General features: G+C 38.7%; 1 protein-coding gene across 3 annotated transcripts; it reads left to right on the top strand.

The window, feature by feature from the left end:
• The first annotated feature begins 1,259 nt into the window (after positions 1-1,259).
• Positions 1,260-22,689, top strand: SSX2IP (SSX family member 2 interacting protein). 3 transcript variants are annotated; one of them, XM_085067960.1, is made up of 15 exons: positions 1,260-1,369; positions 1,650-1,772; positions 9,155-9,288; positions 10,027-10,193; positions 10,446-10,646; positions 12,267-12,377; positions 13,675-13,810; positions 15,411-15,486; positions 15,564-15,735; positions 16,418-16,568; positions 17,760-17,896; positions 18,275-18,442; positions 20,314-20,425; positions 21,284-21,404; positions 21,610-22,689. In XM_085067960.1, the coding sequence occupies exons 3-15, from the start codon at positions 9,246-9,248 to the stop codon at positions 21,761-21,763; spliced, it is 1,749 nt and encodes a 582-aa protein (XP_084924086.1). In that variant the 5' UTR covers positions 1,260-1,369; positions 1,650-1,772; positions 9,155-9,245; the 3' UTR covers positions 21,764-22,689. The 3 variants fall into 3 exon arrangements, with proteins under 3 accessions (XP_084924086.1, XP_084924088.1, XP_084924089.1); XM_085067962.1 differs by lacking the exon at positions 1,260-1,369 and adding an exon at positions 1,436-1,482; XM_085067963.1 differs by lacking the exons at positions 1,260-1,369; positions 1,650-1,772 and adding an exon at positions 1,843-1,862.
• Positions 22,690-26,735: the final 4,046 nt, after the last annotated feature.

Raw genomic sequence — 26,735 nt, 5'->3', positions numbered from 1 at the left:
AATAAAGCACTACCAATGAATTTACTAGGTTAGAAAGATGACATTAGTTTATTAGCAGTGCTGGATGCATGGCGATTTCTCCTCAAAGCATTCATGAATAGCAACTTAACAGACAAGGTTACATCCATGGACTAATGCATATTCATCACATTTCTATTGCATATTCATTACATTTCCTGAATACATGGGTGTATGCTAATTATTTCCATTAACTTATTCGAATATGAGGTCTACTGAGGGTCTTTGGCGGTTGTTTGTGAACATCCCATGCCTCAAAATTTCCTTTTTATGGTCCTGGATTTTCTGATGAATCTCCTTTCCTTGAGATCATTTTGTTTAATGCTTGTGATTACTTGCACTGAATCCTCCAACAAAGTACTTTCCTCAAAGCTAAATGTAAAGAGAATATCAAACCTGTTGTGGTGACCTCAAAAAAAATATCACAAGAGATTAAGGTTGATAATATTGGAAATTATTGTTTATTAAGCTGGAAATGCATTAGGATGAATATTTCAAATTTTGAAAGGCAACACGTCACATATTTAGTGGTCTGGTGTTAGCACGTTTAATTGATGTTCTCTGCGCAATAAAGCATGTGCCAGGCTGGGTACGTTGGTAATCCCCCAACCATCACTCCCTGCCACAGAAAAGGCTGTCAGTCTTCCTCATTTTCAGGCATTTTTGTGACATGGGACTGGGAGAAGAACCCTTTGGGAGCAGCTGTGGAGAAGCACTTGGGGTTTCTGGTGGATGAAAAGCTGGACATGAGCCAACAGTGTGTGCCCACAGCCCAGAAAGCCAACCCTACTCTCCCAAAGAACCGTAGCCGGCAGGTCGAGGAAGGGGATTCTCCCTCTCTGCTCCCCTGAGAGCTCACCGGAGCACTGCACCCACCCTGGGGCCTCAGCACAAGCACAGTGCTGTCCCGTGACAGCAGCTCCAGAGGAGACCACCAAGGGCCGGAGCACTCTGCGATGGAGACAGGCTGGGAGAGCTGGGGCTGTTGAGCCTGGAGATGGCTCAGAGCAGACCTCATCGCACCTTCCCTTACTGGAGAGAGCTTATAAAAGAGAGAGTGACTCTTAAGACAGGCAGAGAGCGATGGCCCGAGGGGAACGAGTTTTAACTGCCGGAGGAGCCGGGCCCGTGCTGTCGGCGGGCCGCGGGCAGGTGGCGGAGGCGCGGCCAGGCCGCCCCGGGCGCGGCAGGTGCCGCTGAGGGTCTCCCGGCAACCGCGCGGCCAATGGCGGCGGGGCGGGGCGGGGCGGGGCGCGGCGCGGGTTTAACCCCGTGGGGCCCGGCCAGGGCCGCACCGGCCGCGGGGCTCGCTCGGCAGCCGCTTCCCTGCTGCTCCCTGCGGCCGCAGCAGGTGGGGGTGCGCGGTGCGCGGGCTCCTCCGCCCCGCGGCGGGCGGGGCGTTGGGCGCGGCGGGTAACGGCGGCCGCCGGCGGGGCGCGGGGGCGGCGGCGGCCGGGGGCGGAGGTAGCGGCGGTGCTAGCGGCGGTGCTGCGCTGGGCTGCCCTGCGAGCCCGGGGCTTGCGGCGCTGCCGTGTCTGGGCTCGCCCCGGGCCGGAGGAGGGCCCCGTGCGGGGGCAGCAGCCTCTGGCCCGGGCGGGGTTGCGGTGCTGACATGTGCTCCCTTCTCTCAGGCTCCGGCTGATCCGCGGGGACGAGCGAGAGCCGCGGCGGGGCTGGGCTAAGCCGGCTCTCCCCCCGGCTCCTGAGGCCCGGCGTTTGCTATCTCTGAAGCTACAAGCGGCAGATGCTCGGAGGTGAGAGCCGTAAAGCTTTCTCCTGAGTCAGGGAATTGGTGACTGCTCGGGCTGAGCTGGCGGCTCACGTGATGGGAGAGTACAGGTTCCGTAAGTGACTTGGGCGTTTTTTAAACGTGGTTTAGAATTGTATTTATTTGCAGCACAGCTCCTTTCAAATTGAAGATCAAATCGTAGTGCGAGACCAGTTTGAAGTGTTACTGCATCCCCAGATTCTGTAGAATGCTCTGCCGCTTGCTGTGCTGAGTGAAATAGTTAAGCAGGGCTCCATAAGCTGCCAAGGTATGATAGGAATTTCAGGGCAATGACTTTAAATAAGAGGCATTCGAAGTAAAATGTGAATGTATTAGGTAAGTTTTAATAATGAACTTAGAAAGGAGACCTAGAGAAATTATTTGATACAATTAATTGAGATTTAAGATTAGAAGTGTTTATGGGGGAAGGTGATGTTGTTTCTAGGGGTTTTTGGGGGGGCTATGGGGGCAGAAAGCTGAGGTACTAATATCAGTTATAATTTGGACTGGAAAGATCATAGGAGACAGTAACACCAGGCTCATGGGGTTCAATATCTTGGTTCTGAAGCTGGCAGCAGATGCCATGGAAAAGATGTTAAGTATAGTTTGGTTGTACAGCAATGCTTTTATCTGTGTATCCTCCCAAGATGCTGCAGTCTGAAGCTGAAGGATTTCTGAGCAGAGGCTGAATCTGTCTTTTTAAATGTAATAGCTGCTGATGGATGTTTTTTAAAAACTGGAGGCAGTTAATACATTTAGTATTCACAGCACCTCATGGTGATGCAAGTCCACAGTTGTGTTTTATATGGAAAAAATGCCCTTATTTTCCAGCTTTTACATTGACTGTTTCATTGCGTTCTTTTTCACTGCTGTGTTAAAAGAAGCAAACAGTATTTGTTTTCTGTGTGTTGGTCCTGTTTCTCCAGCTGTTTCCTCTTCTAGCTGAAAAGCCACAGCTTATTAGTTTATTGCATGAAAGCATTGCTTGACCTTTCTTGTACCATATTCAGGTATATTCTGTCGTTTTGTACAGGGAAGGTTGTACCTGTGTGTGATATTAAAGGTGGAGAAGCTTGGTGTTCAGAGAGAGACATTATGGTGGTCTAATCTGTCCTCTGCTCCTGTGTTCTGCTAACTCCCTGGGAGCTGTTATTTCCAGAGGACTAATCATAGGGACCTGGGATCTCTTCCTGCATGATAATGCCTAACTAGAGTCTGTTGGTTTAAGTACATAGCAGAGTTGTCTTTTTCATTGTGTTAGTTTGTGTTTATGAACAAGGAATTTCAGCTGCCGTTTTTTTATCATCCATTTGTTCCATATGAGGACCATCTTCTGCAGTTTGTCATTCAGTCTGGATTTATTTGTGTGAGTAACTCTATATAGTACATGAGTATTTTACCTGTTCATCACTTTTTTTTTAATTTACTGAACAACAGAGATGCCTGCACAGAGCCCTTTGGGACTCTGTTTTTTGTCTCTTTGGGACTTTCATACACTTTCCTCACCCTTCTATAACTTGTTCCTACACTTTACCCTTCCCTGTTTATAACTGGTGATTAACAAATTCCTTCACATCTTAGTTTAATAGCTTTTGGAGGGAGCATTGTGAAAAGCTCTTTGCAAATCCAGTTACGCTGTCTTGCCCAGGTGTGGTGGAATATTCCGTCATCCAGAGCACTGTGGCAGACTTGTTAGTGTTCGTTCCTTCCACAGAGGGTGTGCTGACATTTCACCAGTCCTATTTGTTTGCAGTTGCCAAGTTTGTTCTGTGACATGTTTTGATTAACAGAAGGCTAGAATTTACATGAGAATTATTCCTTTAATTCCCGTGTAGTCTCTAGAGAAAGGATGTACTTATCTTCTTGCATTCCATGCCTTTAACTTGCAGGTTAAATGCTACTGAAACTTGTAAGTTTCCTAATTTCTGATATCTGGAATACTAGTTCTGGCTCTGCCCAATAAGTATCTCACCAATTTTAGGAGCTAATAATATAGTGCTTTGTTTTTCTTTTTAAAAGTTGTCTGCTATAAAGTTTGGCAAAAGCTGACCTCAGGAAGAAGGGGAGGACATGTAGAAGACAGTTCATGAGGTTTTCCTCATGTCAGTGACATAGGGAGATTTGGTTACAGAATGTTCTGCTCCAGATACATATAGTAAGTGGTTTGTGAATGCAAAGAGAGAAATGCAGTTTTGAAGATTAACAATAGAGTTATTGTTTAGTGATAGGAAAATGCTAATGTGAAGTCCATCATGTTAGTTCAAAATGGGGTAGGAATTTGGGAGGCAGATAAAATGTTTCCATGTTTCAATTTTTTCAGTGATTGAATTAACAGAATTTCAGTCATCTGTGTACATAAAATTTGGCGTTGAATCTTGAGGTTTTACATCAGATTATATTCCTTATAACCTGAGTGTTTGAGACAAAGACCATGACAGCACAATCATTGAACAGAGATTTCATATCCACAGGCTGGGTGGTTTGACTTGCTTTTTTCATGTTACTTTTGACAATATTGGGTAGTTCAGCTGGAAATCTGATATTACTTCATGTTCCCATGGAATGTGGATAAGTGGAGGGTTTCCTTCACCCTCATTTTGAAGCTAATAGATTAGTGATTAAGTTGCCACAATTTTGTAAGCGTGGGAAGAAAAATCTGGGCTCAGCTTTAGTTGTAAGACCCTTCATTAAAATTACAATATTAAGTGAAGGTCGCTAAAACTGTAATAGATTTTTAGAGGAAGGAAATCTTTTTACTTTACTATTATCACTGAATAAAATATACAAATTAGTGCTAATTATAAACTTATTAAAAAGTCTGGAGAGACAATAAATGTCAGAATTTTATGGAGGAAATGCAGGGACTTTCCTGGTGATTACATGAATTGAAGCAAGTATATGTCATGACATTACCAGGGATGTGTTTGTAAACCTACAGTGTCATGACTGGAAGGTACCCTAAATTTACCTAGACTTTTGTCTCTTTGTGTCTATCCAGATAAAAGCCATCTGTGTGGCGTCTGTGGATTACTAGACAAATGTAAAAGCTTTAAACAGCTTCATAGCTCCCTTTGGGTATTATTTTAGTAGAAAAGAATCACGTTGGTCTTTAAGTAAATGCTAAGTACATACCCCCCGCAATTTCGCAAGTTGAAACACATGCATGTCACGAGTTGTAGTATTTGAAATATATACAGAAGGACTGTTAGACAATTTCTGGTTGATGCTAACTCTTCAGACTTTTTTAAGCATTGAACCTCTCCAGAGGTTCCTTTCTATATCCTCCCCACCTTGGGGAAGGTAAAAGTTTTCTGGGTTAGCAGATACATTTCCCACTTGTCATACCCTGTGTAGGTTAGGGGTAACCAGATGGTGCAATATGATCACAGCACTGTGCTGTGACAATTCTGTGCTAAATGAGTGTGTTTTACAAACCCTGTTACAACTGCTCCTTTTCAAGTTTAACTATGATACTTAGAAATTTTAAGTATGCTGTGTTGAATTTACAATTCTACTTCTTCCTGATTATGATTTTCAAGTTTTTATATGGCCTGAACTTGGGCTTACTTAATCAGATTTCTGTCTTAAATTTTGGCACAATTATTGTCAATTCCTCTCCTGTCCCCCAAAACACAAACCAGTAATTTTATGAACAGCTTCTTTCAGCTCTTTGGGCTTATGAAATATGCTATTTTGGAATTTAAATCTTGTTCTTGAAAAGAAAGATGTCTTCATTAGTGAATTGTCTAGAAGTTTCTGGAAATATTTCTGTAGGTTTTTTGTCCAAAATTCCCAAGGTGGCTTTCAAAGAAGTTCTGGTATATTATTACCATGAGAGTTCTTTGGGGTTTTTGTACTTCACTTGTTCCAACTAGCACTTGAATGCCTTGGTTTAAATACTGCTTCCTTGGTATTAATCAAGCTCTCTGTGATTTTGGTGGGATGTATGTTGGGGTTTTTGTTCAATATAAGATTTCTTTTTGCAGTGAGATGGCTCTGCTGTTATACTCACACTTCTGAAGTTGGGTTCCAGAGGCTCCTTTTTGGACAATCCATCTATGCCTTGGCCTGTCCAGGAATTTCTTGCTTAGGAGAGGAAGTGACTGCCAATTGGGGCAATTATATCTAGAAAGCACTGGATGGTTACAGGTTTTTGGGCAAGTGGTTGAACCTGCTAGAGAACTATAACAAATCCCTGTGTACAGGGAATGGGCACAGAAGGAAAATCATTAAGTGATTACAGCCATTTTGGCTGTTCAGTGATTCTTTTTTCTCACCTGCACTCAGATTTCTGGCATTAGAATGAGGTGCTGGGAAACAGCAAAATTAGATTTTTGCTTCCTGTTACATACTTTCCGTATCAGGGCTGAGGGGAAGGAACAAAGATGGACACAAAACTTTCTTGCAACTTTGTTTGGTTAAAGCCTTTTCTGTTAACTATGATAGCCTACGGAGGTCCTTAAAATACATTTCAATCTTATGTGCTGTTTTATTATTCTTCCGTAATTACATGAGCTATTGCTTCAGAGTTGTATATTTTCATCCTCTACATGAATATTGCCTGGTATATTAAGGTGGTTAAAGAGAGCATTATAGTGTACAAAAGGTGAAGGGTCCCTTCTGAATACACTGTATCTAAATTTAATTTCACATCTACTCTGTATTCATTGGGAATGTTCATCTTTTTTTCTTGCATACTTCAGAGAAGCTTTGAGATGGGTTGTTCCAGAGAAACTACCTACACTGGAAAGGAAATGCATCTCATGGATATTAATCACTAGATAGCTTTAGAGGTCATTGCTGAGGTGCTGAACTGGCAGTAGAAGCCATGGGGAGCTTATGAGATGATCTTAGCATGAGGCTAAAGGCTTGTAGCATTCTCTTTTGCAGTTGACATGGGATTGTCTTCTTCTTCACATCTGAACTTAATTCAAAATACGGTAAATAAAGATGAATCAAGTACAAAATGCTGACCATTTCTTGAAATTATTACTTCTTCAAAGCTACTGCACTTGTCTGATGACACATAATGATTCAAGATACTTTGGGTTGGTGGTCTAGCAGATGAAGGAAGTTTTTGAGTTGGGTGCTTCTCAGGTCTTGAAGTTGCTGAGGGTGGCTTTCAGTCTGTTGTATTTAACTGTGCAGTGGGCTTCTCAAGGCTTTAGAGCTTTGAAGGTTGAGAGGAGAATATGGTTGTATTACCTGGACGTTATTATACTTAAGTATTTTTGTTTTCTCTGTCTTCACTAGGCTTCCCTCTGAGCCTGAGTTTGTGTGTCAATTTTCTATGTGTCCTATTGTTAAGTGTGTCACTACAGAGTCGTCTTGCTAAAGCATTTGCACTGAATGAATCTGCATGTGACTTGCAGGGTGCAAATTTAGAGAATCATTGCGTTCCTATACCTGGATTAGTTCTGCTTCCAGTCAGACATTGTTTAGGGTGATAGATGCAGTGTCAGAATAGTATTGTCAGAGTAGAGAGACCGGTGGGTTGATAATACTGTACATTCAGTGAATGTGGGTGATAAGACCTCGTGATGGGGATGCAGTCTCTTAAAGACTAAAAGCCAGTTGTTTTGGAGGTGGCAGCATATCTGAAAGGAAATCAGTATTTTTGTGGGCTTTCCAACAGCCATTGATAGGAATTTTGTCTTGAGGTTCTTAATAGTTTGGAATATCTTATTAGAGTGCAGGACTGCAATGTCAGTAATGAGAACATACTTGTACCTTAGTTTGCTGCCTTTTCCCCTTATGTTTCTGCGTTTATCTATCTGATGGATCCAGCAGAAATTAAAGTAGCATGTAGGAAGTGTGTCCTCTTAATACTTACTGACTTTGAATTCCATTTTAAAAGCACTTTTTTAGTTAATTTGTGGACATCTTGGTTTTACGGGGGGGGGAAAAGAAAAATATGCATAAATTAATGTGTAGAAAGAAAGCAGAAAAAAACCCATTTCTTAAACAAGAACAGCAGCTAGATTGTTACATTGACTGTTCTTTTGCTGCCTTATCTGTACTTTCTGATCTGAAAGTTTTCCAAAACTGCTAAATTACAACACATGAAAAAAACTCTTTACCTTTTTTCTCATGAACATTTATGAACCTGGAGAAATGTTCATCCAGCTGGATACTTATTTAGATTATTTTTTTAGTGCTGAGCATTCTGTTATATGACCGTGCACCAGTATGATCTCTTAAAAACTTGGTGTTACTTTAGATACTCTATTTTGTTCTTTGTCATGTTGATAAGGATTTTTACTGTCTCTGTGTTCTCAAGAGGCCTTAGGGATAACAAAACATTTCCCCCCCTTCCCTCCTCCCCCCTAGTGATAGGGTTTTTTTTCCACAGTGATAAAAACACAAGGTTTTGGTATCAGAAATTTAGAAGTTGCTTATCCAGAGTGTGTTTATTGGAGCATTAGCAAGGGGCTGGGGAAGAACAACGCTGTGCTCTAAAAGTCTACTGAATCCATCTAAAGCAGACTTTAGACTTCGTTCCAAAGTGTTGGTTGAAACAAAGGGGCCTTCTTTTCTGTCAGGTGGAAAGTTTGTTTCCCTGAAGTATCATTGTTCCCATAACAGCTGATGGGTTGTGCTGTCCAAATCTTAAGCATCCAAGCTGGATTTAAAGTTTCCAGCAGAGAGATAACTAATGCTATTATGTGCCTTCTTACTGAGGGGTGGAGGTGGGGTGAGGGGACAATCAGTTTGTTCTTTCTTACGAGTGGGTGGCTTCCCTTTGGTTTCCAGAGGGACAGTGCTGTACTGAGGGGCTGTGCCAACAGGGTAAGGCTTCTCCTGTTTGTTTCCTTTGATAATTCTGGAGTTTCTGCAAGGAAGCAGGTGCCTTGCTAGCAAAAGGCAATATGACTAAATGTATAAGTAAATTTAAATGGTTAAATATTTAATAAAACTTCCTTTGTCAATATATCCTCTCTAGAGCCTTTGTAATACATCTCTTTAACAATCCTATTTAGACAGACGTGTTAAAACTTCATGCAAGTTTGCTGTTATAAAATTGCTTCCTGGTTATATGGCAGGAAAAAACTTAATATTTGGCTTGCTGTGTCTTCTCTGATGTATATTACCAGAAACAACTGAGTTATCTACAGTGTGAGTCTTTATTTTCATGTGTGCATGGCATTTTGGCTTTAGTTAATGGTTTACAAGACAGTTAAGCCTAAATATAGATGCATCATTTTTACAGTGTGCTATTTGCTGTGCTTACTGTGCTCCAAACTCAGTGTACAGAAGTAGAAGTTTTTGACGTGGTTCAAATTCAGTAGTCACTCTCTCCTGTGCCTAGTTGAACCTTCTAGCTGTATTAGCTGCTTTTGTTAATCTAAAATGCTCTTGCTATTTTAGGAGATGCCTACGTAACACACGTTGCCAGCAATTGTACTAAATACTTCACTGCTGAACCAGTTGCTCAGGTACCCAGCCTGTCTCTGTTGCTATGGGAGATTGGAAGGCTATTACTGTGCCGGTGCTGTCATCAGGTAAACTGCTAATATTCTGGATTTAGTCAATTTGCTGGTTTTTTGTCAGCGATGTTATAGCTGGTAAAGAGAGAGACTGAAGGTTGTGCATAACATATTTGAGTAGTTAAACAGCATGGTAAATAGTATAGTGCAAACAGTGCTTTGTCTCAGATTGGGTGCTTACAGAAATGCTACTGTAAAATACTGTACTTGCACATATATGGGAAGGTTTTAAGAACTTTCAGTCACATTTTATTTTTTATAATCACACCTGCCAATGTATCTTGTGTTTTCAAAGGTTTCTTTACTTGTTCTGTTGGGGTTTTTTTGCCTCAAATTGGTTACAAATTTGTTAAAAGAGGAAATATTTTCTTGCCTATTTCTGCCTAATGGAAGAGTAAATGACAGCATACACTTAAGAATAATGATGCCATACGTTCTATAAGAATTTTACTGAATGCACATTTCTTACACCTGTGTTGTAGTGACAATAAAAAGGAAGTGTGGTCAGTTTTTTCTTGATGGATGAGTAAAATTTGAAAGATACAATACTTTAAAATGTTATTGCGTCTAAATCTTCAATGCAAGTTTATAATCATTTTTATGTATTGTGAATTATTTATTGTATTGCTAGATGAAATTCTGAGCTCTAGAATCTAAATTTCTGTAAATAATAACTTGAGTACATAAGGATTTGATTTTATGTGATGTGTTAAAATAATAGCCCTGAATTCTTTCTTAATGTTTAACTTTCAGATAGCAAAAATATATTTCCATATACCTCAGAAAGAAGGAGATCTCCTACAAGCATGAACTCACAAGTGCTCCACTTGCCACTGCCTTTGTCCAAAAACATGCACAGCTTTTACAGTGCCTTCTGCACAGAAGAGAATATTGAACAGAGTATATCCTATATTGATAGGGTAAGCCAAATCCTTTTGTTTATTGGAGGTTGTGTGGAGGTGACAATCAATTTTTGTGATAAAAAGATTGCCTGCGTTAAGAAGGTTTCTTCCTCAGTGCTCAGAAGTGGAAGTTGGTGGGGGAAGTAGGATTCAGGGTTTTCCCCCTCATACTGGCTTTCACCTGATACTGTTTCTGTCTTCTGGAGAACTGTGGGAGATTTATCCAATTATTGATCTCTTTTTACCCCCCACCCCCTTGTCTTTTGCCAGGAATTAACAACATTGGGGTTTCCTTCTATTTATGCGGAGTCCAAAGGAAAAGAATTAAATTTAATATCTATCATAAATTGTATGAATGAATTGCTTGTACTGCAGCACAAGAACCTTCGAGCTCAGGAAGAAGTAGAAATGCAGCATCTGAAACTGGGAAGTGATATGGATCACTTACAGAACTGCTATGCTAAGTTAAAGGTAGAAAACAAGATCATTCCATTAGTATTATGCAGCTCTCTACATTTTTAACAGCAAGTCCTTTCTTGGGTTTTTATTTATTCTTCCCAGTACTAATTTGGAGCTGTGTTTTCACAAATATTTTGGGACCTTTTGAAGTTGTTTTTCCAGATGAAAATGCCTTAAAGCCAATGGAATATGAGTTAATAAGAAGTTCTAATTACTTAGAATTTTAGCCTCCTTAATCAAGGAAGAGGGCAGACTGTTTGAATGGGAAGTGTTTACATAAACTTTGAGTTAAAATGTTAAACACTTGAGTTCCTATCATTTAGTGTTGCTTAAAAGGGTATGCCCAGCTCTAAAAGATAAATTCCCAATGTATTTGTAACAAGTAAAACCATAGATGATTCTTCTAGTCCATTACAGGGTTTTTATCAGTCTTTTTCCATATTGTTAGCTTTTTTTTTTTGTTGTTGGATTCTTTGAATATCCAACTACAAAGTCTCTTTGAAAGAATTGCTCAGAAGCTGTTGTCAAACCAGAAGTTACTAAGCTTCATTTTATCTCAGGATAAACACATGCTCAAGGCCAGTCACTGTGGAGTAGCTGATATATTGGAAGTTTGTGGGTGCACTTGTATGTGCAGTCATATTAGAAAAGACTTGACTTTTTCTTAATTCTATCAAGAAAATAAAAGATAAAAAAAGAGAAAAGATTTCAGTGCTTTTTTAGGCTTGCTTTTCACTTGGGCTGGTTGGCACAATCTCCCTGAGAAATATTTCTGTAGATTTTCAAAATCATAGTAGTCCTTCTGCTGAGATTGGTCATCCATGTAGAAGGATATTGATGACATTGAAATTAATCTGTAACTGCACTGATTTTTATACAAACACTATAAAATGTTAGGTTCTAGTACACTCTAGTTGCTTTCCCTAGATGAATAGCTTTAAGGGGAGAGAGGGCAAACTTTTTAGTATTACATTAATCCCAGGGTATTTAATTTGGCTGTCAGCTTGTGAGGTTTCTCATGTAGATTCTTTCAGATAGCATACAGCAATCCTCTTGACTTCTACTATTATGTTACCTGTATTTTACTGTGGTTTGCTTAGTTCTTGTTGCCTAAATATATCTACACATTTGTACGTTACTATGCATATGAAGGAAAAACTTTGTAATAGTATTTGGCTGTCATTTAAGTAGCCAGTTTCAGGTCTGAGTCTCATTTGTGGACAAAACTTTCTAAAATGCTACTTTTGCCTTGTCTGTTATAATGAGATCATCTGTCTAGCCTTCTCTGTAAATGTGAAATGTTCCATTTGCATTGTTATGGTCACAGTCTGTATATCTGTGTTAATTGTACCCTTGATTATTCAACAGAAATGTTCCAGTAGAACTGTAGTTCCAAATTCATACAGGTTGCTTAGTATCCACCTCACTCTCACAGTACAGATATGCTTACAAAATCCTGACTTAATGTAAAAGCCCTAGTGGGAAAATATAATATCTGTTAAATACCAAACCAAATCACAAGTGAGGTGGTTTGGCGGTTTGGTTTACATGACTTGTTTGTTTTGGTTGGTTGGGTTTTTAAAAAATCTTTTGCTATTCTTATTGATACTGAACTATCAACACTTTTTCTAGGAACAGTTGGAATTATCTAAAAGGGAAATAGTTGGGCTTCAGGAAAGAGACAGACAACTGCAAAGCAAGAACAGAAATTTGCACCAGTTACTTAAAAATGAAAAGGATGAAGTGAGTTGTTTTGTACATTAACACAAGTCATTACATAGCTATTGAAGAATTGTTTTTTGCATGGAGTCTTGTAATTGCTCATTTTGAATGTGGTTTCTTATTATTGGTAAATGTTGTCTTTCAAGGTGATTGGCATGTTGCATATGGATAAATAGGTTCTGTAAGGGATAGGTCTAAGTTACAACAATAGTAGAGAGTGCTGCAGAAATGCAGATACGCAGTTTTCTGAGACTTCCTGTGCAGATTTATCTTAGAATGCTCAGAAATTTTAAAAAGTAGGAGGGGCAACAGGATTCAGTCACTCAAACATTTGTGTATAGAGGCTTTTCTGGGGTTTTTTTAGTTTTTGGTTTTGGTTTTTATTTTTCAGTATTATAGAGGAGAGCAAAAGACCAATAAGAAGGGAGGTGGGGGGAATCCCAGCACAAAACCAAAGTGTCACTAAACTTAAATATCTCAAAACAACAAAGATCAGAAAACACTTTGATATCCATGACACTGCTTAGTTTGGGATTTGTTTCCTGTGTGCTCCTTCCGTAGCATTGTACTTCACATGGCTCCCATGTTTTTGTGAATGTGGCTCCTAAGTTTCTGTGAATGTTCTGTGTTCATAAATGTATCCATACAGTTGGGAATCACAGCACTAACTGTATATAGTGAACTTCCTAAAGTTCCATCTTAATATATTGAGTGTGCAGTATGTGTGTAAGGTTAAATCTGAAAATTTTAAAAACCCCAAACAGTACCACCCTAGGAATTGATAGTACATGGCCAAAATTTGTTTTATGATGTTTTAATATTCTTTTAGACCAAATGGAATAGTCTCTCTTTCAATGTCCTGCTGCCCCAGGAAGAGGAGTTAATTTTTTTAGTGTAAGCCTAACAAGTATGCATTAGAATGGGAGTAGACCTAGATCCTGAACATGAATTACTAAAAGTAAAGGTATCTTTCTCTGCTCTGTTCAATAAAGATACTAAAGAAGGTTATGTGACTTACCAGAACATGAATTAAGTTGTACTTCAGAGGAATTATAGTATTGTAATCTGTTGTTTATGATGGATAATCTGATGTTTGAGGTGTGTTTCTGCTGAAAAGAAACTACCTCTCCTGAAATAAGTCTGAAATCAGAATCTGTGGGTTGGGAGGGCTCTTCTAATTCTTTTTGTCACTTCCTTTCACCCGAAGTACAGTTTAATAGAAGTGTTATTTTGCCTCATGTGTTTTCGTTTTCTGAAGAAATTCGTGTTTATACTTTATTTTAGTTGAAGAAACACCTTTTTGTGGCATTGCTTTTAGGTTCAGAAGTTACAGAACATAATTTCAAGTAGAGCTACACAATACAATCACGATATGAAGAGGAAAGAGAGAGAATATAACAAATTAAAGGAACGCTTGCATCAGTTAGTCATGAATAAAAAAGACAAAAAGCTAGGTAAGTAGCTCTTTGAATTTTACCACAGCGAAATTTTAACATAAAAAGTATGTTAACCAGAGCCAATTTTAAGCATTTTTGTCATTAAAGGCAATGTGGCCCTCTTGCAAATTTTTATTTGGATCTTAGAATGTTAAAGAAAAGATGTTATATTTCATGTTAACTGTGTAAGACTTTTCTACATTGTGTTCCATGAGATCACTTACCAAGCACAAACCAAATGCTGATCTTTACAAAATGAGGTGGGGGAATTTTTTGGGGTTTTTTTTTTCCCTTACAAAGGGAATTTATTTGAAATCAATTCCTATGCTAGAGCCATCTCTCTTCTATTTTTGTGCAATTGTTGCCATTACAGGATTTTGGATAATGTCATAAACCCTATATTGTTCCAAGTAGTTGCCTTCAGGAAGGCACACTGCATGAGCTTTTTAATCTGGAGATACTACACTCTGCTTGTTGTTAGCACAAGTAATGAGAGGTTTTAGAGAGGAAGTAACACAAGGCAGGTGTAATATCCAGTACTAGTGAAATGAGGAGAGACCAGATCTCCTTTATCATATGAGTACTTGTATGTTGTACTGCCCAAGAATTGTATTCAAGACATTCATCAGTGCTGTTTACCATAAGTACAGTTTTCTGTGAAAAATCGCTGAAAATGGGTATTGTTATATATATTTTAAAAAACAGTACCTTTTGGTTCATATATCTGGCCTTAAAGTATTTTATCTCCAGTGGAAGGGAAGTCCTGCTCTTTTCCACCTGCCACCCCCAAACTCAGCTGTCTGCCAGCTGTAGTGCATGTTTTAGTAAGCTGATTTAGTTCACTAAACCAGAAGAAAACTATTCATGTTGTTGCCAAGATGGTTCTCTGCTGATTTTAATTTTCTGAAAGTCCTTGTGGGTAAACCAAACCAGGTTAGGACACAGTAGGTGGAACACCTGCTTTGGCTACAGAAGGCCTTTAGCTATCAGTTCAATATGCTCTAGAAACTTCACCCTGAGGTCAGCAAAACTTAAATATGCTTGGCTTCAGTTGGCTAGTACTAGTCAGGGAGGTGAAAATAGCAGGATTTTAAAACTAGTTACTGTCTGCTTCGTAGCTAAGTAGCTTGGACCACTAATCTGTAGTCGTACATTGGGTTTTGGGTTTTGTTGGTGGTGGGTTTGGGGGTTTTTTGATTTTACTTTATTTTTATTCAAATGTGGACAGAGAAGTTTTTGTTTTGAGGAATACCTTATAAAGCATTAGTAAGTTCCTTCCCCTAAACAGGAGATAAAATTGGCATTACTGGCAGAATAAGCATAGAGTTGATACATTGATATAAGGGCTGAAATATGGTGAAGGTGTCATTAAAAATGCATTAAAAAGATAAGACAGGATGAGAATACATCCTTATGAGTTTCCAAACTCAACTTTTTTTTTTTCTTTGACTGTGATATTTTTTGCTTTAAACAGGGCAGTGTGGTTTCATACGGGTCTGAAGATTGAGGGGGATATTTGAGTAATGTGGTCTCTATAATAACTACGTGTAAATGCAATGTCATCTAAATATATATTTGCATATTGTTTCACATTTTGAAATATCCTTTTCATTTGTAGCTATGGAAGTTCTAAATTATGTTGGTAGAGCTGATGGGAAGAGAGGTGCATGGAGGACTGATAAGACAGAAGCCAGGTAGTTGTCTTAGAACAACATTAATTGAAGCATGTATTAGGGCTGTTATGTTGTTACTGTAAGATTATTTTTTCCAGAAATGAAGAAGAAATGTACAAAGTTCTGTTAAATGATTATGAGCAACGCCAAAAACAGCTTTTACTGGAGAATGCTGAGCTAAAGAAAGTTCTTCAGCAAATGAAGAAAGATATTATTTCACTTCTTCCGCCACAGAAACAGAAACCTAAAGAAAGATCTGAAGATGGGCTGGTGAGTATTCTTCAGTTAAAGTTAAATGGCCACAGTAGCTTGGTATAGTGCTGGAGTAATTTGATAGTTATTAAAAAAATTAAACTTCTTATGAGGCTTTCAGTTAATTGCACATCATGTGCTTTGCTTGAAATCCATCAATGTGTAAAAGTTCTGCTCTCTGCAGTATTATATGTAATTCTGTATTGCAATGTATATTGGATTTTGTCTGAATGGGGATTTGTTTGTTTGTTTCTTTACACAAGGTGTTTTTGTAGAATAGTTTACTGCCATGGCTGTGTAGAAAAGCACTAGATTCTGTCTACTTCTTTGTAAGGTGTGGATAAACTCTTCTTAACTTGACTGAATGACTTGGCCCCATACTGGGGCAGCTACTTTAAGTTTGACAGCAGAACTCAGCACTTGTCTAGTGTGAAGATGTGAGAGTGAGTGAGTCTTGCTGGCTGACCCACTGTCTCTGTGGTGGGGTTCTGAGCACTGCCTGGTCACTTGTCTCCTCAGCATTATGCTGTCAGGGAGCTGAACTCCCTAAGAGTCAAATTTCCCTGGATGGAAAAATCTTTCCTTTATGTAAGGGTTTTCACTTCTTCAGTAAATTGAATCTGTGCACATACTTAGATAAATAAATACAGACGTTTGGAGCAGTGAAGTGGTTTGCAGCTTCTTATTTCTGTTTCTACAGGTGCTGTCAGACCAGGAGGAAGATATTGGAGAGTTAAATAAAGAGAATATGTGGGAATTATCTTGTGAAACTGTGCGAGAACAGCTTACCAACAGCATTAGAAAACAGTGGCGAATGTTGAAAAATCACGTTGAAAAGCTGGATAACCAAGGTTGATGTTTACTGCATTACGTGTACATATGAAATACAGTTTAAAGAAAGTAATGCAGACGTGGTACTTTGAAATAATTAGATGCAAAATATGTAATTCCCTCTCAAGAGTCTTGTCTTGCCTCTGAGACTTCTTGTGGCATTCTAAAGCAAACTGACCGATGGTGTGGTGCTGGACTATCCTCATTTCCAGCTGTTGAACAGCATTAAGGCAGCTAAAAATATAGAGAATTCTTTCCTAGTATTATTTTCCCATGCAAGTAAATGCAGCCACTACCACAGGGATGTTTTCTGTCAAGAGCAAGAAGGCCATACATGCAATTGCAAATAAAAGAGCAGATGGCCTTTGAGAGTATGTTTACACCCTGGAAAGGATTTCAGGAATGCTTGCAATACTTTTTGTTGGAATAACTCATTCAATAATAAGCATCAGGAAAAATGTTACAATTATTTGCTCTTTTCTTGGAGTCATCTTCTAGGTTTTTTGAGTTTATAGGGATGGCCATTGTATAGTCCTTTAGGATTCTATTAATATTCAAATACTAGCATCAGGGGATCAGAACTAGGCTCATTACAGTCATTGTGATTTAGTTATGCATTAAATTAAGTAGAATAGTATGTAGTTGTAATTGTACAAAATACAACTATTCCTGTAATTCATTCCCTTACTGGAATGAAAACGTGCATCCACTGTTTGTTAGATCCATTTCTCTTTCACAGGACTTGCAGGAAAAGGCTTTCTTTTTATATCTGTGATAAATATAGTTACTGTCATATTTTTATGAACACATAAGCCCTTCAAAAATGGGCTCAGAAGAATAGGCTAACAGCACATCAGTGAAAAAAATCTGTAGTTGTCTTGTTTTCTTTTAAATGACTGCTGAAGTAAGTGAGGATTTTGTGTAACACTTGTGTAACAGTGTAGATGGTTGGTTTAGCTTGGGGAATGTGAAACAGCCATGTTTTCATTGCTTGGTTTTTTTTTCTGAACTGGATTTGGTGGGTAATTACATGTGTAGCCCCGACTTTGGATCTCTTGTCTCTGATAGAAATGCTTTTGACTACACTGTGTATTTGTCTTTCAGGATGAATCAAATAGTCTAAAACCTTTTGGTATTCCTAGGAGTCTCTGATACGAGGTATTGGAGTTTTTTAAATTTGTTTTTAATATGCTTTTTTTCCCCCCACTTAGTGTCACGTGGACATTCAGGAGCTCTGAATGAAAAAGATGTCATTTCAAGAGAGGACCATGAACTGGAAACTGAAAAGCTAGAGTTAGAGATTCAGCAGTGTAAAGAAATGATTAAAACTCAGCAACAACTCTTACAGGTAGTAGGCTTTAATTTTTCTTGGTTTTCTCGATTCAATCCAAGTGTGTTTTATTTAACATGCCGCTTTTCTTGCCTCTGAGCTCTTCTCCATTCTTTGATACTGCTTTTAAAATAAAATAACTTAGTAGGTTGTCTGAGCATAGCTGTGCTAGTGGCTTGGTTAATAATTTAATTTTTTTAATTCTGATAGAAATAATTTTGGGGGCTAAACAAAGGTGAGGCTGCCTGAACAGAGATTTTGATTGCTATCTGAGATTTGCATTGTTTACATATTAAACTTCAACCATTTTTCTGATAAAACTGAACCTGTGGAAATACTGTATGTCCTAAGTCACTCCCAAATTAACATTTGTCTTTTGTTGCTTTATATCTACAGCAACAACTTACATGTGATGATGACACCACTCTGTTACTACAAGACTGCTATTTGTTGGAAGAAAGAGAGCGTCTTCAGGAAGAATGGAGATTATTTCGAGAACAGAAAAAGAATTTTGAGAAGGAACGAAAAAGTTTTACAGAAGCTGCTATTAGATTAGGACTTGAGGTATTAGAACCATTTTTGTTTCAGCTTTTGAGAAATCTTAAGTAATTCCAAGATCAGTAATTTGACTAAATCCCTTAGATACTGCTTAAGTTTGGCTTCCTACAAAAGTAAGGCCTTTGCAAATTTCAGTCAACTCTGGCTGCAGGGTTGAGTCTCAAAGGTACTTGATTGCTAAACTTCTGTGAAAACCAGTGACTTTTGCAAAACCACCAAGTAATTGCTATGTTTCCCTTGTCTGTTCTGGTTTTGTAGTTAAACTGGCCAGTAAGCCCAGATAGTGGCAGTCAGGGTAGATGTGTCTGTGAATGAGCTCCAGCACGTATCCTTCGGTCTAGCCCGTAGTTAGGGTCAAAAACATGAAGGGGCTTACCAGTTTGGCAGGGAAGGGTCACAATGATGTGATCATGAAACTAGGTTGGTACAGATATGACAGGAAAAAAGCCATTGAAGGAAAAGAGAAATTGACTTTATTGCTTACAGAACTGTTTGCTTTGATGTGCAGAGCAGAAAGCTGGAGTAGGATGTGATTAAAATTTATAAAGCTGTGGATTCAGTTTGAGCAGACGAAAGCACTACTGTTGTTCACCAAATCCCTCAAGATTTGGACTTGAGGGAACTTGTAATTTTGAAGTTAAGTCAAAAACATACCCAAAAAGGTAACTTTTTAAAATATATATCAGGTAGTTGACTTCTGAGTTGTTTTTTTTTTCCAAAGGAAATTGTAAAGGCAATGAATACCATCAAGCTCAAAAAGCAGTTGCCTGAGCTTATTGGAAACACACAGATAATAAAAGTGGGGCCCAAGAGGATGCCTTTCAGCATCTCTAATCAAATGGCTTTTGGGACTGGAAGCCTGTGAGGGAACACACTGCAGAAAGTGGCCATGCTCATATATACTATCTTTTGGGGCTAATGCTGCAGACAGAATACAGAGCTAAATGGAAAACCTCTCTGACCCAGAATATAAAATATTTTAGATTTTACTTAAGATACCGGGATGTCAGTAGTTCACGTGATAACATATACTGACTATGACTAAGTTACTTGCATTTTAGTGAGTTGGTTAATTTCATGTTGCACCTTGAACTCAGCTTTAAAAGTCGTGAGTGATAATCAACTGTAGTTGTTGTTTGTCTAGAAATATTTAGGACTACATTGCAGCCTAAGTGTAACTGCTCATGCTTCAGCTTGTCAAAATGCTGAAGTATGAAATGAGAAGCAATGCTGTAAGTTTTGTAGGTGGTTGTGAAAGTTTGCGTTGGAGTTCAGCTTCCTCTCTTTTTCTACTGACATAGAATAGGAGCATCCTGTTTTACTGGTGGTTTTGGGGATGAAATAGCTTGTTGCTTGATTGCAGAGCCATTGGATCTCTTGGAGCTTGTCTATTAGGCATTATTTTCCTTTCCTGTGCTCAGAGGGGCTGGAAAGTGAAACTTTTTTTTTCTTCCAGTTTTAGACAGAGGCAATCAGTGCTATTTTCAATGTAATTTTTCCCTGTTTAGAGGGTTTAAGCAGTAATCCTTCCTGGCACCTGCCTTGGATGAGGGCTGCCTCCGAGAGGTAGTGCTGCACTGAGGGGGAAGGGGAGCACAGGCGATGGTGTCACTGGAGTGTAGAGCAGTAAAGTGAAAGGATTGCTCAAACTTCTGTGGAACAAACCATGGGACTTGGCTTGTAAGTGCCTCCTCAGCCAATCCTTGTTGGGCTCAAAAGCTTGCTCATAGACACTATTGGTGTGTTAAGCTGCTGGCATTCCTTAGTGACATGGGAATGTTACAACTTTGGCTTTCTGAAATAAGAGTAGCATCAGTTTCATGTGGGCTAGGCTTGTTCCTGTGGTTGTAAGTGTAACCTGTCATTTCTTTTCCTAGAGAAAGGCATTTGAAGAAGACAGAGGAACATGGCTGAAGCAACAGTTCTTAAGTATGACTGCTGATTGCAAGCAGTCTGAAAATGTGACAACTCCAAGTGCCTTCTTAAGAAGCAAGTATTTGGTTCAAATTATGTTCTTGCACAGTGTTTCTTTTTCTTCCTTTCAACTATGAAAAAAACTATTAAAAAACCAAAATGTCTCAAGAAACATTTTACCATGTATCTGTATGCCTCCACATGTCAGGGCAACTGATGGTTCAGAATTTCCTTTTAAAAAGGAAATTTCAACTCCCTTCCTGGTAATTGCTTATGTACTGAATTTATATTTGTGAAACAATCTGGTGAATGTCAAATACCTGATAGCACAGCAGGTGACTTTCAGGTGCTTCCATAAATACTGCAAAATATATAATCATTCTATTTTTCCACTTCATATGAAAGCTTTGAAATTGAAATGTGAGAAGGGGTTGATCTGACCCTGCTAAGTTTGTCATGTCTTTCCATTGACTTGAGTGATGGTTAAGTTCATGTAAATGGTAAAGACATCTAACTTACTGCATTTTAATTTTGTTTTCTATATTCTGACAAGTTTGCAGGTTTTCATGTTGGTGTTAATTACTGTCTGTGCATGCTGGAGAAGCCTTTACTTAAGGAATAAAAAGGCTTTATCAATTGTAAAGTGAGAAAGTACATTTGAGTGACTTAATGTGACTACTTGCAGTGGTGGCTGTGTATGCAAATGCTGCGTTTTCAAACTAAGAGTTCTAATTTTAACACAACTGCATTCAATAGCATTACATATACTTATAAAATGTTATAACAGGTCTGTAACAACAAGGTTTATTATTATAGTTATGCTTTAAGGTATTTGTGTATTTTTTTTTAATTTTAAAGAAAAAGACACAAACATTTGAAAGACTTGCTTGTTTCCAGTGGACTGTAGTTTAACTGATGATGTGTATCTCTTAGGCTCTGACCCAGACATTCGATTAGTGAAGTCTGCATCTCGGCAAAGAAAACCTCCCTATGTGCTGAGTGCTTCTGCTTCAGCAGAATCTTACCAGACATCTCCATATATTGCACAAAACAGGTTTGTGAGACAATGTTGTAGATGGTTTTCAGAGTGCTGAACTCTGTGCAGGTCACAGGCTAAAAGTATAATCAAAGGCTTATGGTTGGTTCATAACAAAGGATACTAAATATCATATCATAAAAACAGTACTCTGTTTCTCAAACACAGTTTGAAAATGTTTCCATTAATTTTATTTGCATTGTAATTTTTTCTCTATTTTCAGTGTTGCATCAGAAAAGCCTGCTGCAGATAACATGCCAAATCTGTGGGTGGAAAGTGATGACAAAGAAGAAAGTGAAGAATGCACAAAGTCATGGGAAGACTCTGGAGTCGGCACTCTGCTATGTAGAAACTTGCACATGGAACAGCTGCCTTAGACTTCCTAGGGTTGCCTGCTGGGTTTTTGTTAGAGACTTGTCCATAAACTTATCATTCTAAATGAAACAGAATGCTGTGAGTTTGATCATTCTTCTAGAGGATTATGTAGTGATCTGAATTGTGGTGTGTTTCTATGTGTGTGCACATGGCTTTTATTTTTAGACCATTTTTTGCCTCTTTCTTGCAACTCTTGAAAGAAGATAATTTAAAAATATATAAAAGCTTTGATATTTTTCTAGTAACAGAAGCTCTAATTCTGTGAATAAAGCAATGGTCTGAAACTGACTGTAATGAAATACTGGATCCTAAGGTTACCTTTCATCACAGACAGAGATAGCACTTTTAGAAATTGTTTAATTATTGGAAACATTCATTTATGTCTCAAGTGTAACTGGCATTAAATTCTCTTTTGCCTCAACTTGAATGTACAGTATACTGTAGATTTTTAACAAGACAGGTTCTATATTTATTGTGATTTGAAAATACCTCTTTGATATCTCAATGATTTAAAGTGCAAAATCTTTATATATTTGTAAATAGAAGAAGTGGTTATGCTGAGAAACCATGAAATTAAACACGTGCATACATATCTATTATTTTACATGGCATTTTAAATTGTTTTATAGTGATACTCAGTTTACAGATCCATTAGGACTTTCAATGGTTCAATCAGGAACCAAAGTATTTCAAATGTGAACAATAAACGTGTAATTCTATTCTAAAAAACCCTGGTTCTATGATTTGTGTGCACTAAACTTTTAAGCTACCATGGTTATAGGGCTTTATACAATGTCTATAAATCTGGTGCTGCTTTTGTATTTTGTTAGTTTTTTTGTTGTAATTGACTCCAGAATTTTATTTTTTATGTAGCCTTTGGGAAGTCTCTTTTGTTAATAATGTAATAAAAATAGCCAAGTAGAGGTAAGATGTTTCAAGGTCTTCTTCACCTTACTCAGTCATGTAATTTCTCTTGCCCAGAGCAAATCCATCTTCTCTTGTTGGGTTTTTGTGCCTATGTGATCATTTATAGCTCTGCGTATGGTATAGCTCTGGTTCTTGTGTAATTGGCCTTTTGGAAGATGTCTAAGAAACTGCCTTTTCTGGGGTCATGGGCAGCAAATTAAGTCAAGCTTAGAATCCTTCACTGAACATTGCTGCTCTGCCCATTTTCTTCAGAATTGGATGGAGTGTAGTGATTGGACTACCTGGAAAAAGAGCAGTAGGGTAATATAGGGAAGAGAAGAAACTGCAGTTCTCCAAGAAGCTGCAGTTCCTGCTGATGAATTCAGTACACTGCAGTACCCTGCAGCTTGAGACAAAGTAGTAGCCAATGTAAACTGCAGAGGACACTTGTGTGGTTTTCATATAGCACCCTTAAGGAAGCAGAAGTGGTTATAATAACACTACTAGTATCTTGGTTGGCTTTTTGCTGCATGGGTAGTCACGTTGGAAAGACATCATATTTCTGTTTCTCCTGTTCTTCCCCAATAAATGGGTGTTCATAGTCATGTCATTTGCTGCAGCTCTTTAGCAGTGTACAGTTCCTGTTGGGTTTCACCTTTCTCGGCTGTTGGGCAGCTCTTGCTTGAATTTTAGTTATGGAGGAATAAAAACACATTCATAAAACTGAGGTAAGTAAAGTGGAAAGTTTAATATATTGAAGTGAGAGAACAAAACTCTGCCCTTAGGATTATTGTCAAGCAAGTAGTGGCTGCAGAGCTCCGTGGCTGAGGCAGGATCTGGATACCACCAGGGGCTGCTGCTGCTCCAGTGTGTGCTCCTGGGTGCCCTACTGGGACTGGTTCATGTGTTTGCTTCACTTGGGCCCTCCTTCTTCAGCCAGGTTTTCTTCATAAATGTCACTTTTAGGATAATAATGCCTTGAAGAACAAAATAACTTACCTATTTAAACTCTTGTGTCTATTGAGTGATTAGCAATTAATAAACATTTTGTTCTAATTTTTTGCTTAAGAGTTCTGTAATCCATCGTACAGAGGTGGAAGTGTTTGAATGCCTCCATGGAAGAACATGTATGCAGTTGAGTCTTGAGCTGCCTCAGCCCTGCTCTGGAAGTCTGGAGTATAGAGTCAGTCCTGTCCCTGTAAAGAAGTACAACATACTAAGAGTGTTTGGATTGCTCTATATGCAGTGACTGGAAGAGAAATCTGAAGCTACTGCTAGTAATGGTTGAATTCTGCAGAGGGTGACAGTGTGGTACTTAGAGCTGTTGGGAACAACTCCAGGATCTTTCTGACTCAAAGACTGTTGAAGGGGAAAGGGGGAGGCTTCTTGCAGGAACATGAGACAGGTGTGTATCTTCTCCTACGTGTGTATTTGAAACAGTATGGTGAGTGCTCTTCTCAAGGAACAAAAAGTAGAGACTACCAGCAAGTGCTTACAGTACAGCTATTGCTAGCTACCCATGCATGGTATTGAAAAGATGAGTTATTCTCTTAAACTGTGGTGCTTCATTTCACAAAAATCTTTAAATACAATATTCATTGCTTCTTTTCCTGTCTGGTGAGAATGCTTTTACCATAAATATCAGTATAGGTATTAGGTATGTGTATTTACTTTCCAGGATTATACTGGAACTGTTCCTTTTTTTTTCCCCTCTCATTGCTAGTGGCTGAGGCTGATACAATATGGTTCCTGCAGCACAGACTGTATAGCAAAAAAACCTGATAAATAGAAATTTTTCTTAAGAGAACTTTCTCCCCACAAAATGGCAGTCTTCCTAATTTGAAAAACTGATTCCACCAGCTTCTGCAGCTGTGCTTTACTTCAGTCGCAGCAGGAAAAAAAATGAATCAGACCATATTCTAGCCTTTTTTTCTAGGGTTTATTCTATGTCCAGCTACATTTCAACCAGGTCAAGGTAACTGATAGATCTAGATAATATCAATACAAACAGGTTATTCTTGAAAATGGAAGGACATGCAGGGTAATGGCAATGCTGTGCATATTGAATTAGCTTAATTAGTTATTACATGTGCAGCTATTTTTAAAATTACAGTTATCACAAAGCTTTTGTCTGTGAAGCCCTGTAAGACATCTTTGTTTTAGTTTTTTTTTGATTTTCAAGAGAAGTTGAGAAGATATGAAAAGTTGACATAGTTGTATCAAAAAACCTCAAAACAGTTGTTCAGGTTATCTGATGATTTATTCATTGCTTTTAGACAATCTGATATCTAGTATTCACTATGCCCTACAAAACTCCACTGTAATGAAAACCTAAGCTCTCATGGTGTATATTTTGTAGTTTTCACACTGACAGTGTTCATATTTATTTTTTCAAGTTTTGAGTTGCACAAGTTGTACAACTAACTGGAATGCACAGCAGGAAAGTTTGATTGAAAGAAATGTTTACCAATAAAAATAATTACAGCTGTATGAAAGAGCTTGTCCCCTGAGGCACAGAACATGCTTGTTCCCTTGAACACTATAGTTAGATAATAATGAAAAAGGAGATATTTCTTGCAAGTGTCCACCCTTCACCCCTCAAATGTCTTCTGCAGTGAGCTGGGGGGCAGCTCCCAAAATAAGAGTTTGCACAACCCAAGGTGGATTTACAGTCCACATGGAACCTGTTTGAACAAGTCAAGACTTTTCAACTGACAATCTAGGAACAGCAGTTGCTAATGGAAGAATGTAGAAACTGTTGAAGTAGAAAATAAATGTTCATTTGTGGGTGCTAAAATAGCATTTGCCACAGGGCATGCTCCTGTGGTTAATCATACAGCTAGGAGCTGTGGGAATAGAAATAAAGTGTCTGATTGACTGGTATGCCATAGATGTTGAATTTGAATGGGATTCATAGTTTTTGTGTTATTTAAAGCCTACAGTTTATAGTGTTGACTGAAGTTGCTCCTCCAGAAACATCCTCCAACTCAGAAGCCCCTGTGCATTTTCTTGCCTTTTGTTGTTCATCCAGATTCCACCCAGCTCCCTTTGGAAGACTGTGTAGCTTGTTTGGGAGGAATGAGTGGGGTCAATCCCCCAGTCTCTTACCATAGTCCAACAGGCCAAGTGTGTTTTTGTGCATGTCTCTCCACTGCCTCCATGGCCCAGAGGTTTCTAGAAAAGAATACTTGTGTGAATGTGTTCCTGGGCTCTCACTGTAAATCAGTGGTGAAGCTGGCTGCAAGCCTGCATCTGTTCAGGTAACTGGGCTGCCTTTGGTGTTTGACTCCTTAGGAAATGCAAAAGTTCTAGCTGACCTGCACTCCCATTCCCCCTGCTTTGCTGGGAGGAGTCTCTGTGGCTTTTAATTGCTCAGATTTGGCTGTCATTTACTTTGAAAGAGAAAATATTTACTGATGGCTTATGAAATCTTTGTTCATTTAAAAAAATATTCCTGGTCAGAGTGACCAGAGCTGAAAGGACACACTGATCCTCTCATTTATTTGAATAAATATATATATTCCATATATACAGGTTTTCAGTAGAGTGTTAAATATACTCTGATGGACATAGGAATATAATAGCAAGGGGCTATCTGTCCTTGTCTGCTGTCTCCAGGAGCAGCTGTAACCAGTGCTGAGGGAAGGGGAAGAGCCCTGTCAGTGTGTGTGATACTGACTCTGTTAATTGGGTCGCTGTCAGCTAGATAACAGCTTGGGTCAGGTGCCAGGTCAGCATAACCTGGGCTAAATCTACCTAATCCATGGCAGGACCAAATATCAGCAGCCAGCTGTGACACAACATGGGAAATGAAGTCATGTGTTTATTGTAAATTTATTGTGAATTATCTAGTAAAACTTGCTAGGGTAAGTAGAAACTTTTAAATAATTCAGCAAAGGCTAGTAAGATAATCAGTGAGATGCCAAGGTATGACTTGATTTCCAATATTCCATCCGAAGAGAAAGTATGATTGCAAAAAGGAAGTGTTTACATAAACTGATAAAAAACTTGAGACTTCAGCAGAACACAGCCACGTGTTCCTGAGCTTTCTTCCATAAAAGTCTCACC

Source organism: Lichenostomus cassidix, chromosome 8 (genome assembly GCF_008360975.1).
Source record: "Lichenostomus cassidix isolate B80296 chromosome 8, HeHo_3.0, whole genome shotgun sequence".
NCBI classification, from domain to species: domain Eukaryota; kingdom Metazoa; phylum Chordata; class Aves; order Passeriformes; family Meliphagidae; genus Lichenostomus; species Lichenostomus cassidix.
This window is presented reverse-complemented; position numbering and strand designations above follow the sequence as displayed.